This window comes from Falco biarmicus, chromosome 10 (genome assembly GCF_023638135.1).
Source record: "Falco biarmicus isolate bFalBia1 chromosome 10, bFalBia1.pri, whole genome shotgun sequence".
In the NCBI taxonomy this organism is placed as follows: domain Eukaryota; kingdom Metazoa; phylum Chordata; class Aves; order Falconiformes; family Falconidae; genus Falco; species Falco biarmicus.
In genome coordinates this window covers 21,387,418-21,403,240 of record NC_079297.1, presented here as the reverse complement: position 1 = coordinate 21,403,240, position 15,823 = coordinate 21,387,418, and the positions used below count along the sequence as shown (strand labels likewise).

General features: G+C 40.5%; 1 protein-coding gene across 1 annotated transcript; it reads left to right on the top strand.

The window, feature by feature from the left end:
• Nucleotides 1-226: 226 nt before the first annotated feature.
• On the top strand, nt 227-15,767 carry CSRP3 (cysteine and glycine rich protein 3). Its single transcript, XM_056353240.1, has 6 exons — nt 227-306; nt 6,589-6,720; nt 11,128-11,296; nt 12,655-12,790; nt 13,472-13,565; nt 14,298-15,767. Exons 2-6 carry the CDS (start codon nt 6,609-6,611, stop codon nt 14,375-14,377), a joined length of 591 nt encoding a protein of 196 aa, XP_056209215.1. The 5' UTR covers nt 227-306; nt 6,589-6,608; the 3' UTR covers nt 14,378-15,767.
• Nucleotides 15,768-15,823: the final 56 nt, after the last annotated feature.

The following is a 15,823-nucleotide window of genomic DNA, read 5'->3' as shown; positions in this document are numbered from 1 at the left end:
AGTCTTTATTCGGGATCTGTTGGGCTGCCGTTCAGAACGCCCCGAGGTATAACCGAGGGGCTGCATTGTTGTCCACCTACTCACAAGTGGACATAAGGGAACAAAATGCCAGGCTTTTGTCAGAGGCTATTTTCAGCTTGGCGATAGCAGTGGCATTGCTCAGATCCCTGAAACTCTCCCTCATTCCCCTCCCCTCCCAGCTTATAGGGCCGACGGCAGTGGCCGCTGCATTTAAAGAGCGCAGGAATCCCTCACGGTGCAGCCCTTCAGGCCCAAGGAGGCAGGGGGAAGCATCAAGCGACTCCGGTAAGTAGCGTGCACCGGGTTCTGCCAGGACTGTCCGATATAAACGTTTGCCTATTTTTTATTTTTTTTTCTCCCAACAGGTGGTAGAAACTTGTAAAAGCTTGTTGCTTGACAAATTAAAATGTATAGCTATAGTGTAGCAATGCAAGTCAAACTGAGCTAAGAGCAATATTTTAGGTTTGGAGTAGCCAACTGATAAGAGAGATTCTTCTGGGCTTCTCAGCCTGTTGAGTAGATACCAGGGTGACCAGATCAGGGTTGTGGGGTTCCTTGGTAATGATATACATTTTGACTACATACAAGACTAGATAACAAAAGTTTCAAAGTCTATTAAAAAATTTTGTTACAAAGCTACAGAATTATATTGTCCACAAAACGTCTGTCTTTTTACACACAAATTTCTAAGCATATGAATTTATGGGCTTTTATACTTTCTCAGATGATAGTATTCTAGAAATAAAATAAAAAAATCCAAAAAGCAACCCCCCCCCAAATCCTCAAAATATTTAATGTCAGCGACCAACTGGTTTTATATCAAATGAGAAAAAAGTTCTATGCAGACTTGACAGAAAATGGCTAGACAACAATGCAGGATGAAAGAATTCACATGTCTATCACTCCATCATTACAAGACAGCACCATTGGTCAAGTTTCCAGAAAAGGCCCAATAACTAAATAAAAAAATAAATATATATTTACTTGGAAAAGTTTTCTACCTAAAGGCAAAGTTATTTCAAAGAATAAAACCTGGTACATAGACTAAATAATTCTGTGTCTGATCTCAGTCATCACAGTACCATTTCACAGCCCATCACAGTTTTGCTCAGCACTTAAAAGACTTAGTGCACAGATAAGGATTTAGAGAAGGATCTTATGGAAGGAAAAGTGAAAGTTGATAGCTCAGGATTAGGTCTGGAAAAAGGAACAGGTCATTTGTACAGCAGGGTGCAGTTCCCCACAGCCACAAGAATCGAACTGAACACTGAGGGAGTGTGTGCAAGTAGCTGGGGGGTCGTGGTTTTGTTAAGTCAGAACTAAGTACCTTGTTCTAGCATCAGGATATCACATCTTTTGGAGGTGCGATCTTAAATTTCTGCAAAAGGGTGCAGCAAGGAAGTTTTAAAAGAATTGTGGCATTACTAAACTAGGAAATAATAGATAATTTAGAAGGACAGAGAAAAAAGCAAAGGACTCGGACACAGGGCTCTGGGGTTTTCAATCACCTTTGCACATCATATCAAGTCACTTAAAATCTTTTGTTTCAAGTGGGCTTGTGTAACTTAGCATGACCACTGTCAATGAAAAATCAGTATTTACTTCCCCATGTCAGTGTGGAAATTCCCATCCTTGATCTGTGTCAGTTTACTGCAGAAAGAAAGGGAAAACGCTAATCATTATGAGATGGTGGCGGGGGCTAAATGTGTGATGCTAACTAATAAGCTTTAAATTTACCCACATCAATAGTCTATTGAATGCATCGGAACATAAGAAATACGATTATAAATATGTAACAATATTGCACCTTCATTAAATGAGCCCAATCTTCAAACAAAAACGTTTTCTCTGTGTGAGTCTATTCTGCCAAGAGAGAACGCTTTCTGCAGCGAGTTGGATTTTGACAAAAACACCTTCAGGCATTTTGAGACCCAGGGGCACAAATTCTGCTTTACCCCGCAGACACAGCGAGATATAACCTAACCGTCTCGAGCATTAGTTGCAGAGAAAGAAGAAAAATTATAGCAGTGGTTTATTGCAACTTTTATAAAGAAAGCTCTCTATTGTTACCACCATGGTGCTGGTGAGGTGAGTAACACTAAGGACAGTCAAATGAGTCACTGGTGGTCACAGGACAGGTCAGCAGTGGAGCTGTGATTAGATACTGGAATGAAGTCCTGGCTGCGTTGGCATTTCCCACAGACTTCAGCTGGGAAAAGAATTTCAACTGTAGCCTTGATACTTGCATTTCAACGTAGACAGTGATTTAACTTCATATTATTAGCATTTATTTGTTAGGTAAGGAATCTGTATTCTTATACTTTTAACCGAGCCTAGACCAAACAGCTAGCTGGGACTGAAAAAAAGAGAGAGAAGCAAGGCACGTCCTATCCATCAGTCCTGATTCAGCATTTTTACCACCAGTGGTCATGAAGGCCGACATTTCCAATCCCACTTATGCCCTTCAGAGCCATCCTGTAGCACATGTGGCACCCTGAGACAATCCTCCCAGCCACACCATACACAGCTTCTGCAGTCCGCTCAGATATGACCCAAGGTCTGGACTAACAAACGTCTAAGCATTTAGAAGGCAAACCCTCGTGTTTAACAGGGAAGCACCAGAATTACTTTCAACACCTTTCTCACCTGCGCCACGCTGCCTTGCACTCCTCTGCACAGCTTCATTGGGTCAGCACTGCATCCACTTCCCACTCAGATCGATGGATCTAAATACATTTTTGGATTATATTCTTATCAATAGCACTCCGATCAGAGCAAGACACGCACCGCAGCAGTTATGTGACATCCAGATTTGTGCAGTATGACTAACAACCCAGCAAAAGACAGCTCACATTTTTTCATGCCTGTGCAGGGCAGAGAAACACTTCAAAGGCTTCCCTGGTGCCAGGCTAGCCTACATAGTAGTGCTACAAGCTCCAAATAACGAGAAGCACGTATCCTTGGCTGCACATCTCACGAGTATCAATTCTACTCCATATAGTAGCTGCATTTTGAAGTGGAACGATACAAGCTGCTAAATGCCATCAGAGCAAGTCCAAGAACACTCCTCCGGCTTAACAGTACTGGCAGCGCCTGCCAACGTGCTGCAGCACTCACCCTCAGAAGTTTCTCTGTCACATGTTCAATACGTTTAGAATGAGCCCACTCGACTTCCCACTAGATCACCAACATGTAACACATACCATGTGGTTAGCAGTCACTGCAAGTGAACCAGATTCAGATGACAAAGTTCAGGAAATTTCAGGGGGATTGAGACACTGACACCCAATGAAATTAAGTGAAATGAAGGCTTTGGGTGCATTTGTTTTCTTATGACAAATAGCAGACAGAGTTCTATTTGCACATTTTAAGGATGGAGCTTTACCCACCCTTATCATTTAGATGAGTAAAAAACTATGAATCCGTATACCCTGTGGAATTCACTTGGTCACAGTAACACCTGCTGCACAGGCAGCACCCTCAGGGATGGCTGCAGGTCCGTGCTCTGAGAGATGAACAAAGCAAGGACACGAAGAGCAAGGCTTGCCCTGGTACCTCACCCAGCTGTTCAGCCAGCCAGTGCACCACCGCAGCATACGCTGCCCTTCTTACGCCGCTATCCTTATGGGAATGTTTATACTGTGACAGCTTCCCATCAGGTGATGCCAAAAAAACATGGAAAATGTGTATGCATGCCCAGTCACGTTACTATAATTAGCCTCAGGAGCAATGGTTCTTTTAAGAGCTCTAACCACAGCCCGCAACAGCACAAGGTTTACTATCACGCATTATCAGACTTTTTCAGAGATTATTTTTTTCCCCCTTCAGCTACTGATGTAATTACAGCTACTTTCCAACAAGCATCCTGTCGCCACAGACTGAGATGCTTGGTGTGCCTTTCAGGGGAACTAAACCAGCAGAGGCAGTTTTACATAGACTGCAGCTCCAAACCACTCTCGTCCCAGGCAGCCATCAGTGCTGCTCCCGCTGGGAATGGGTTTGACTGGAAACTTGATTTGAAAGGGAACAACTATGAACACAAAAAACTCATTTTCATTTTCAAGGAACTGTCACAAAACTAATTTTTATCTCCCACTGCTCTTCCTTCTCTTAAAATGTTTGAAGCTTTACTTGAACTATTTTTACAAAAGAAAAAAAAGGCACCAATACAAAAGTACATTAAAAATAGGAGAAAATATAGAATGGTGCAATGAGACCATTAGATTTTACCCATGTGAAACATTTCTCTCTGTTCCTTTATCTTCCATTCAAAAGAAAGGGAAAAAAGATTTTTAATTTCTTTTCTTTAACAGTGCTGTTCAGTAACGCCTTCACTAAGTAAGAAGGGGCCAAATTCATAGTATGTTCCCTGTGTGCAATTATTTTTGTTTATTTCAGCAACATCAGATTTATGCTTTTTACTCATTACATAACAGATAAACAGAGCTAGAGGCAAGCTGAATTTTCTTTTCATTGTTGCATCATTACTGTTCTCTAACTGTCAGAGCAGTTCGGCTTGTGAACAGCCTCCCAAGAGAACTGATAGGGTGTGAAAGAGATAAATGATGCTGTTGCTGTACGACAGCAGAGGATGAGGCTGCCTGAGCTGGGAAGGTTGTTCAGCTGAGCATAAATCAGCCTCACAGAGAGAAGGGGAGACTGGATCTCGCATGAGGGTAATGGGTATGCTGTCTACCACAGGTAACAGTCACAACAGTGACTTACATATAACCATTATACATGGTTAAGGATATACTAGTAACTGCAGTACTAAAGCAGAGATGTTTGGATATGCTGGTATCTGCATCGTTACCAAACACTGATTGTAAAACTTGCCCATGTTGCTACGTCTTCAGTGCTATGGCTTCAGTGTGTGCACAGACTCCTACAGTACCTTCCTTTTGCTCAACACACACGTCTCTTACACCACTGCATGATTTTTAGTGTTAGCTGCCGGAAAGAATTCCCTCCAGCTTCAGGTTCAGCCTGCAGAGCTGGCATGTAGAAATTGTTCATTTCATTCTGAAATTTGGAAGATAGAGTATCAATACAAACATCACTGAGATGATGATAAACACAGGACATTTACTACAGACATAGTAAAATGTTAGTCTAAAATACAAGCCATTGCAAAGACCAGCTACATTCCATCACTGCTGTGGAAACTCCCCTCTGCCTCTCAACCTCAGAAGAAAATTCTCCAGTAGCGGGCCTGATTGAGCGTTCAAAATTCTTTTCTTAGTTAAGAATATCTTATTGTGAATTTAATCAAACACAAATAGCACAACCAGGCTTTGAAAGAACTATAATAAGAAGGTGACTGGTTTTCCAAGAAGGAGAAGGAAGGCTGGTGCCAGGAGCTTGGAACAACCTGATAATACGGTGTGCAGATGACAAGATGACGTCCCAGTCTTTCCAGAAACGATGACTCAAACAAGAAAACAGAAGGGCAAACCATAGGTTGGGGTTGTTTCAGATGCATGATAGCACAATCATCAGGAAAAGCACTTACCCAGGCTGCCGTCAGGCGACCGAAGCTGGGCTCCTGGCTCCGACACTGCCCTCCTGTGTGACCTTGGGCAAGTCACCTCAACACTCACTGGAATAGCAAGAACTAGAACAGTAACCACTACTCTTTTTTCTCTGATGTTTAGATTTTAAAAGCAACTGACAAATTAAAACACACCTCAAGCACCTTAGGAAGCTATCTATTACTACTTTGTAACAGCTGTGCAGCACAGTGAACTTGCAGCTCTTTTATAAGGAATTCAGAAAAGCAACAAACAACTTGTTTCTATTAAAGTGTCCTCTGAAATAACATTTTATGTGTTAAACTTCAAGGTGGAATTAAGAAGTATGAGTTGTATAAAATAATATCATACTGCCGCAGAAAATTGCCTTTATACAAGCTCATGTGGCAGTGGATGACCTAGCACTTGCTTTGGAGAGGTACGGATAGCAGTATATGCTGTCTCTTAACAGAGGGTCTAGGTAGAATACTGCCTTGTAGAAAACTTAATGCCAAATACTGTCCACGCTTTTGCTTAAAGTCCAGTAAAGCTTCAAAGTGTTTGTTGGTCTCCATTAAAAACCGCCTCACCAAAACCAGACCAACACACATAAAGCAAAAGCTGAGGGGCAAAGGCTACGGTGGAATACAGGGGAGGGCAGGATTGAAAGAAAATTACCATTTGTCAGAAAATAAATCCTAGATCCACTTCTCCAGAAGAGGTTTCAGTGATCCTGGCACCTTTTCACTGAAACACCTCACAGTCATTTCATGTGTTTACCATCATGAGCTAAGGAACATCTTTATTTACAAAGGAGGGTTGCACAACATAGGATTTAGACTGCCCCTGCTCCCTGAAGCACCAGGCTAGCACCCTCACCCATGGGTCGCGTATGTTCCTGCTACCGCACAGGTACTTAGTATATTGCAGGGATGCAATAGCAGTTGACTGGAGATGGGGAAAACCCAATAATTTAAAAGAAAATAAAAAGCAAGTTGTTCTGTTTAAAATAACTCACTTGTGTTGTTGTATTTATTTTTATAATCTGATTTGCCAGGTTGCCCTTCAGATATAAGGATGCCAAACTGGGGAGGTGGAGCCAAATGTGGTGCCTGTGAAAAGACCGTGTACCATGCTGAGGAAATCCAGTGCAATGGAAGGAGTTTCCACAAGACGTGCTTCCTCTGCAGTAAGCTGGGCTACACTCTTTTAACTTCAAAGAATTCCCATAGCTCTGTATACGTTTTCCATCAAAGCTAATAAATTCACTTTTGCATTACTCTGCATGCAATAAAGGCGCTTCCATTGCCCCAGTTCATCACGTTTGCTCATGGGACGCCTACAGCAGGTTTTTAAACACCCTAAGCAACATCCAGCATGGTAGAAGCAACGAGCATCAGACTGAATTTTGCAAAGGAGAAGTTTTGTTAAAGCTTATGCCTCTTACTTGTGGGGAAGTTTGAATAGAGGGCATCACATGTTGATCATCCTACTTGAAGTACAGCACAGCAAAACGCGTTCTGGTCTGGCGCTCTCTAGTAACATAAAGATGAAACCTATTTCCCATCCTCTTAGCAATGGAAGGATGGAAAATGATGGCATCTGTTTTCAGAGCAGCCACCAGTTTTCTGAAATGCCACTGTGGTGCTCCATAGCGGCCCTTAATAATCAAGGCCAGTTTTCCAGCCCTTTCTAGCAGTCTGCCTCTCAGGCTCCTGACTTTTCTTTTTCCAAACGTGCCTTGGATGATTTTTTTGTCAGGGACACTAGAGTGCTGCAGAATCACATATCTCCAAAAAATACTACCTTCTGTCCACAGCAGAGCATGCTATAGGTTTGGTTCAGGTTAGAAAGTCTAGAAGAACTAAACAAACGGCACTGACAGGACAGAAGTATATGAGATAATATGGGATATTATAGGAGATGATTACTTTTATGGTGAATCCCCACATGAATTCATTTCACACAGGAAAGCTGAAAGACATTACCCTGGTGTCATCAAAATCTCCTGCCAACACCCTACAAACACCTGCGTCTCCTCCTTCCCCATATTTCATATAGTCCCATTTCCCTTTTTCACCCCACCACCTCTGCAGTGTTTGGCAGACAGCGTCCAGGAATTTTGCTCTCCCTGCAGATGAGCCAACATTTGAAAAATTAGAGAGGAGGTATCAGTTCAGCTCTGTTCACCTTCTGTGGAGAGAGTAAACAATTTGATAAGAACTAAAGATAGCTAAATAGTTTATTTTGCAGACAACACTTGAGATTTAGTACCTTTGCAGTATGAATTCCAACATGACAGCTTAGAAGCCACTGAATGCAATTTTTCCTCCTCCTCTCCTGGACGGACAAAGAATGCTTGTTTGGAGGCATGAGACTGATACTACATGTTTTGATGACACGGCACACTACTAAGCGGAATCGGTCCAAATAACTTCCTTGAGTCATCTTTGCCTTTCTCCCAGGGCCCTGCAAGCAATGTCTAACAGACTGAGTAAGGAAGAATTCCCACAAAAAAATGTAATGGACAACCTTCAGCCAATTCTTCAAGAACGATAAAAATCTCAGTTTTGTGAAAACCACAGACTTGTCATTGCTTCTTTGTGCTGCCTATAACAGTTAATACTAAGTGTCAGAGAGCTACAGGGAGAGGGGCACGAACGTGGTAACTGAGAAAAGCTTTCACTGACACTTGTGCTTTATCAAATGCTAGAAAATTAAACAGCAGAAGATGACAAATTAGTAGACTCTCCAGCGTCTAACAAAAATAAACAGCTGTCCTAATAAGGCATAGTTAATAATATTTCTCTCCTACCTAATACCTGAACAAGTTTAAGCTTCATTCATAGCGTAACTGATTTTTTATTTTTAGCCATTCGTGATAACCAACGTCCATCCATTAACTTTGCCAACTGTTTCGGGTTTTTGTGGTTTGGATTTTTTGTTTGTTTGATTTTCGTCAATAGGTTGGGGTTTGGGGTGGGTGGGTGGGGGTGGGGTTTGGTTTATTTTATTTTATTTGCTCCTCAGAGTCCTAAGTCTGAATTGAATTATTAATAAGTTAGATACTAAAAAAAGTATTCCCAGCAGAAGTATGTTTAAGGTCAAAAACTAATGATGCATCTAAGCCCGGTTGGCATATGAGGAGTGTTAAATGGCTTTACTTATCCCATGATTCACACACACTCATCAGCAGCTCTGGGCAACTCAGTATCATGTTCATGGGCTTTTCAATGAACCAATTATAGGATTCAGTTTCTCAGCAGAAGAAAACCAATGCTCCTCAACCTAATCTCAGGTACAGAAAGAGTTAACCTATTTAGCTGAGCTTTTATGTATCTTGGTATTAAATATATTCAAAATACGTTTTATATTTTACATTATATTTGACCAGACAGAACACACCAGTATCTTGAGACCAAAAAGTTCAATTTGGCCAAATTCTAACCAATTCAAACCAACCTGTTTACACAGTAAGGATCAGACAAGCTACACTATAAATCACACACGCTCCAATCCACAGTTCTTCCCTACAAACATGGGAAAGAAACTCCTTCCCAACAAGCCCTCCTTCCCACGCAGACTGCTGTTTTTACCTACCTTGTTCCCCCATCAGCTCTTACTTAAACCACAGCTGTGACGGACATTTGGCAGGATCTCACGCCATCGACCTGAAACTTCTTAGTACCGGCTGGCGAGCAGTATCTGTTGGCAGATGACGGGTCTCAAAGTTATTTCAACAATAGCACTTCAAGGGCTTTTGCTCCATCTGTTGCGGTGAATTGATACTCTATCCCTAAGGTGCCAGAAATAGAAGCACTTTAGCTACTGCTAGAGTTTCCATCATCCCTTAACTCCCTTAGCAAACATAATTATCATCTCAAAGCAGAAGAGACGGTAGCACTGGGAGATCAGGTTCACGCGTTCACAGAAGCCCCGTGTTTTATTTCTATTAACCATAAAGGTCCTTGTGAATTATTTTCCCTCTACGCAGCGCAGTGGCAGCATTGAAGCTGCAGAGGTTCCAGTATCAGCTTAAATTTCCTGATGTGGATGAATTTGAGAGTCACAGCAGGACAGTTAAACATGGGGGGAAAGGGACCAACCAAACAGTCAGTCAGCTATTCTACGGCTTGAACTTCCAGCGGCTTTCAATAGTTCTGTATTTCACAGGTTTCTGTTGCTTACATGAGCTAAGCAACTTTATTGTCCAAGCTACCAACAGCCCATCCATGACTGGAATGCCTGCTGTGGGACATGCACTTCTTCAAAGGAAGCTGGAGAGAAACTTTTTGCCATTTTCTTTTTCTCCATCAACCACTGTTGAAACAGTGAACAATTTGTCAGAAGTATTGAAATTTTAATTTTTAACCATACTGCAAGCCCCTGGTTTTCTCTAGGCACTCCAAACTAAAGCTCCATCTTCCCTCGGTGGGGTGGGGGCTATTGCACACCGAGTTCCCAAAATGCTGCAGCATACACAGTCACCAAGCAGATGAGAAGTGTAGTTATTGTTTTTTTCTCCCCATTCATTAACGTCCAATTTCCACGCATAAGCAGCAAAGAGATCCACTGGACCAGTAACAGAGTTCAGCCTCTAAACGCTGACCAGGTTTTAGATGAGTGAAGAACTGGGGAGGCCGCAGTTCAGCTTCTATGGCCACTAGTTAAGAATAACCATGCATGAGACAGGTCTCAGCAATGCTGGTTAGCTCTAGGCATGGCTTGTGTTTCTCATAACATGGATACGTGCTTACTGAGATCCCCAAAGCAGCAGCTGTGAGCACTAATCAGCTTTTGGTCCTTCCAAGTTGAGGCTTGGTTTAAAGCAGTGCTGTAGAGAATCTTAACTCGTATTCCATTATGAATGTCAGGTATTCCTACAGCATCTTCTGTCCACAAGTCTCCAAGACCTTGCTTAGTGAGCTGAGCCAAGCAGTATTTCTCCGTAACGATCACAACTAGGAAGAGGCATCCATTTTTGGTACGGCTATAGTCATATTCTTGCCATATTCTGGAGGAAGTCTAACAGAGCTGAAACTACCAGCTGACGGGGATCACAGCTTCACCTTGCACCACAGCGTAAACAAACACATAACAAAACCCATGTCCTGCTTGACTCTGCCTGGACATGGTATGGATGTTACATCCCTTTTTGGAAACATGCATTAAAATAGCATGGGCTGGCATGAGAGAGCCACCACAGACTCAGAGTGACTATTTTGAAAGGTGCAGATGCACAATACAATCACCCCCGCAACCTCCTTTTTTATTTTTTTTTTCTTTTCTTTTCTTTTCTTATTTTAAGGTTTGGGAGTTTAGAATGATATCTCAAATCCATCTTAAGCTTTGCAGATCTAGACAAATTGTCTTGACAAGCCCATAATTGCCCACGGCAAAAGCAGTGTGTAGTGTGTGCATTCACAACTACTCTAGCAACAGCCCAGTGAAGTTTTATACTGACTACAGGCTAACACCTTTTTTTTTCCTGTGAAGATAAACAAAAAATAAACACTAATTGTAATTATTCTCAGCCATGTAAATTCAAATTTGAAAACGCCAATGTTGATACGTGCCTTTCTCTTCCTGTTTTCAGTGGCTTGCAGAAAAGCTCTGGACAGTACCACAGTAGCAGCTCACGAATCCGAAATCTACTGCAAAACTTGTTATGGGAGGAAATACGGTCCCAAAGGTATCGGCTTTGGACAAGGGGCAGGATGTCTAAGCACTGATACCGGTGACCATCTGGGCCTGAATCTGCAACAGTGAGTTCAATCCCACTGACGGCACTTTTTTCTGGTACTACTTGTCACTTAGCAGGGTATTCTAGATATTTTACTCTGTTTCCATAACAACATCCAGCATAAGCAGCACTGCAGGCTTTCCTACAACCTTTCCTTCAGTGGACACAGTAATTTACCAGTTTTTAATGATGTTCACGCTCTTCAAGCCTTCTTTATAAATTATCTCCTCCTTCAATGGGCAATTACTCTGCAGAAGCAGCCTTTATATGCCACCACAGACATAAATATTCACTGCAATTGTAATTTGCCATTAGTAGCACTGCAAAGTCACATTCACCATAGAACGTGACAGTATTTTTTTTTCCTCCAAGAGACTAAAATACAGTTAGGTTTTACTATTAGAGAAATAATCACACTACCACACACTGTTAACTCTCCTCTCAATATGGGAAATAACATTTCTAAATCCTCCCTGTGGCTCAAGTAACACTTACAAACACACCAAGATGTTTGAACAAAGGAATTCTAATGGGATACCATCTTCCAAAAGCACATAATTATCTCTGACAGTACGTTTTTATAGTATTTTTCTATGATTCTCAAAGCTGCACATTTCCAAATCAACAACACTTTCTTCTGGTATAACTATAAGGAAACCAATTAACCAATGTGCTGTGCAGGAAAGAAAAGCTTAAATAATGTATTTAACTGTAGCTCCTTGTAAGATATGAATCCATTACAGGCTGAGTTCTGCATCAAAAATTGTCATGTCCCGTAGATTTAATGACCTGTTGCAGTTCAACAATCTGGTAATTCAGCAGTCATTCCGTGAAAAGCTAACACAAAGACATAAAGCACAAAGTCCAGAAACACAAAGCAAAGTTACTTTTCTGATGTGCTTTGGAGCCCAGGCCAGTGAAGAACCCCAGTTCCTGGTCCAAACATTACTGTGACTGACAAAAAAACCTGCATGCAAAATCTAACTTATATTTTCCACTCACTGAATGCCAGCAGATAGCCAGTTACAAAGAACAGAGAGGTCTTTTGCTTTTATTTCCCCTCTTGCCTCTTAATAAAATTCTTTTTTACTTTCACTTTTCATTAAGTATAATCTTTTCTGCATGTGGCTGCTGTCAGCTCCATTTTCTCAGCCCAAACCAGGTAACATGGGCGGTTACAGTATCAGCTTTTCAATGACACAACACAAAATTCAACAGAAAACTTGCATCACCTCTTGCCACCACCCCCCTCCTTTTGCATGTCTAAGACCAATAAATTAAATATTCTTTATCCCTTACCAAAAAATGATGGAATTGTACTTCTAAAATGAAGACAACATTTTAAGCTCTACTGTAAAACGCTGGAAACTTCTGTTTTAGGGGGTCACCAAAGTCTGCTCATCCTTCTACACAAAGTAATCCTTCAAAGTTTGCCAAAAAGATGGTAGATGTGGATAAATGTCCCCGTTGTGGCAAATCAGTGTATGCTGCAGAGAAGATCATGGGAGGAGGAAAAGTAAGTAGTTACTACGGCATCTAGAAACAAAACAGACTTTCAAAATGCTGATAAACTATAGCTAATAAGTCCTTGATCTTTTCAATTTTTACTCCTAGTCTCAAGGAAGAAAACATGAGGAAGAATTAGCTAATTGCTAGAGTCCAATATACTTTCAGGTTTAAAACCATGTGTTTTTCATAAACCACCGTCAACTTTTTGTGTCTTGTTGATGTCTAAAGAACAACACCTGGCTACTGTACAGCCTGGCTCTTCTACCACTGTTATTCTACTACCATCTCTGGGAATATCTATAATTTAAACATTTATTTGTAGTGGCAATTGCAGCTATATTACAGAGATCCCATGACTAGAGCTTTTCTCACATGACATGCTAGCTCTCTGCTCTAGGAACTCTTACTAGAATATTACCTCTGCGTATCAAAGAAGTGGCCAAAACAAGAGTAACATCTATAGCTCCCACTTTTTACTACACCTCCGTTAATAACAAAGTCACTAGGTAAGGTCTTGATTTTTGATCATAAAGTAACCAAAAAGACTAACCTAGAATGACTAAAAATGAAAGCTGTAAGACCAACAAAACAGCCTAAACCTTTTCACGCCATAAAAAGCAATTGATTCTTGTACCTGCTAGCTGCACGCTTTCTGTAATATACAACAAATTGTCTTAATTTTACTCAGCCCTGGCATAAGACGTGCTTCCGCTGTGCTATCTGTGGAAAGAGCTTAGAATCCACGAACGTTACAGACAAAGATGGAGAGCTCTATTGTAAAGGTAAGAACCGTAATGAGCTGAAACTGCCTGAGTCCATCTACAATTAGTATTGCCACCATGATTTACCTTGTGGCATGCTTAACAACTTCATGAAAACTCATTTTATCTTTTTTTAAAAACTTCCCCAAAGCAAAGTAAAGAGCTAGGCTGACATCGCATCTTCTACTATTCACATATAAATTTTGAAGTTGTCATTTTTCTACAAATATGACATTCTCTCAGACCTGTCCTCAGACCTTTTAACAGGGACACTGGCCATACCTGCTGGGCAGACTCTTGTACCTGCACAAGCTCACTCAGTAAAGAAAAAAAATGATTAAAAACCCACAAAGACACAGATCTGCAAAGGTCATGGTCCTAATTCGAATTCTTGACAGTAAAAGTAAAAAACACTTTACTACATTGGAAGTGCAGACGGTAGCGCATTAATGCCAAATTATACATCCAGATGTTCTCAGATCAAAAGGTTCACAGACTTCACTCGACTCTTAGATATTGCTTAAGGGGAAAAATATGCAAAGTTTTTATATCCTAGGCTAAACTTTAGCAGTCAGATGTGACTGCTGTTTAATAGTTTCAGTATTAGAACCCGTTGACACTTCTGGGAAAGACATTATTTCAGATTTCCTTCCTTTCATTACCTTAAATTTGGTAGTAGTACTAAAACCAAAAGTCATTTACCTCTATATGAAAACATTCAGAATACCATTTACCTCCCTCCTTCTTTTGCAGTTTGCTATGCAAAAAATTTCGGTCCCAAAGGAATTGGGTTTGGTGGCCTCACCCAAGTGGAAAAGAAGGAGTGCGAATGAGAAGAAATGGATGCAACAGACTCCAACTGCTGCTGATGCCACCAAGTGATAGTTGTCAAGTAAAACATTAAAGATCACATATTGCTAAGGACCTAGGGCATTTAATATTTTCCACTTTGCAGGAAAAACTTGTGAGCTTGTATCTTAAGAAATTCTTAGAATAGCTTAAAAAGGTACAGTGATAAAACAAGATTCATGCTTGTTTTACAGTAAAAAGACAAAAAGCTCTCATGGAACATTATTGCTTCTTAAACTAATATTTACCACACTTTGGACTGGAATTTTAAAGACTCAGCATACTGTCCCATTTAGTTAGAGATACCTTATGGAGCGCGAGGGTCAGAGTGTTCCAAGTTAGGCTGTTACTTTCCTTTGTTCAGAACGTTATGCTGTCTGTGTTTCTACCAATCTCCTAGCGGCATTTTGAACATGTTGACATTTTGTGTTATGGCAAAGTAGATGTTATTCGCTTTGAGACAATTAAAAAGGATTTGGAATTCTTTCAAAGGGAGATATTTCTGAAGAAAAACAACATTTTCTTAGAACACTTTTAAGTTTTGTTATTGTATGATTTCAAGCTACAATAAAGTACTGATATTGCTTCACATTATTTTTACTTCAATTTGCTTGTGATTTTTATGTTCCACGGTGTTGCAGATAAATGCACTTCACAGAGATGAATTACATTCCCTATTTCTTAACTACAAGAATTGCACTGCATTACACTGCTTTACTCTTACATTATCAGTTCTAGATGCTATTTAACTTGAATTTTCTGATCTTGATCCGTTTCCCTGCTGGTTTCCGTTATTACCTACTTTGACTTATATTCCAAACCACACCGACCAGGTGGCTACTCCAGACCGACACTGAAGCCTTTCCTCAGGAACATGGCTGATATCTAGCTATTAAAGATCTATGCACGTAGCTGGGAACAATTCCCACTTTTTTTATACATTGCTATTTTCCATCATCAGCTTACCCATTTTCATACACTAACAGGGCGTATATACATGACAAAACGTAAGTCGAAGAGTCAGACTTTCTCTTAGTTTGGTGCCTACCTGTTCTTAAATACCTCACTCGTCACATATCCCTTGAATCTATTTCAGTCTGTAAAGATATAGTTAGAAGCATGAAAGCTCTACTTTATTACATGTAAACCCCTCAAACAAAAAGACTTACTAGAGCTTTTCACAACATAAGCAATAAAATTACAGGGTAATTTTAACATTAAATTTTTCACTACAAACATTCCCCTTAATTTTCAAATGTAATTTTCTTATATTGTCTGCAAAACAAAGCAAAGGGTACCAATGTGGTTTTGAAATTCTGCCCTAACAAAACTTACCTTTAAAAAATATATTCTTAGTGTCATCTCATCACAAATTTTCAGTTTCAGCTCAAACTATATATACACACATATAGTGATCATTCCATATACAA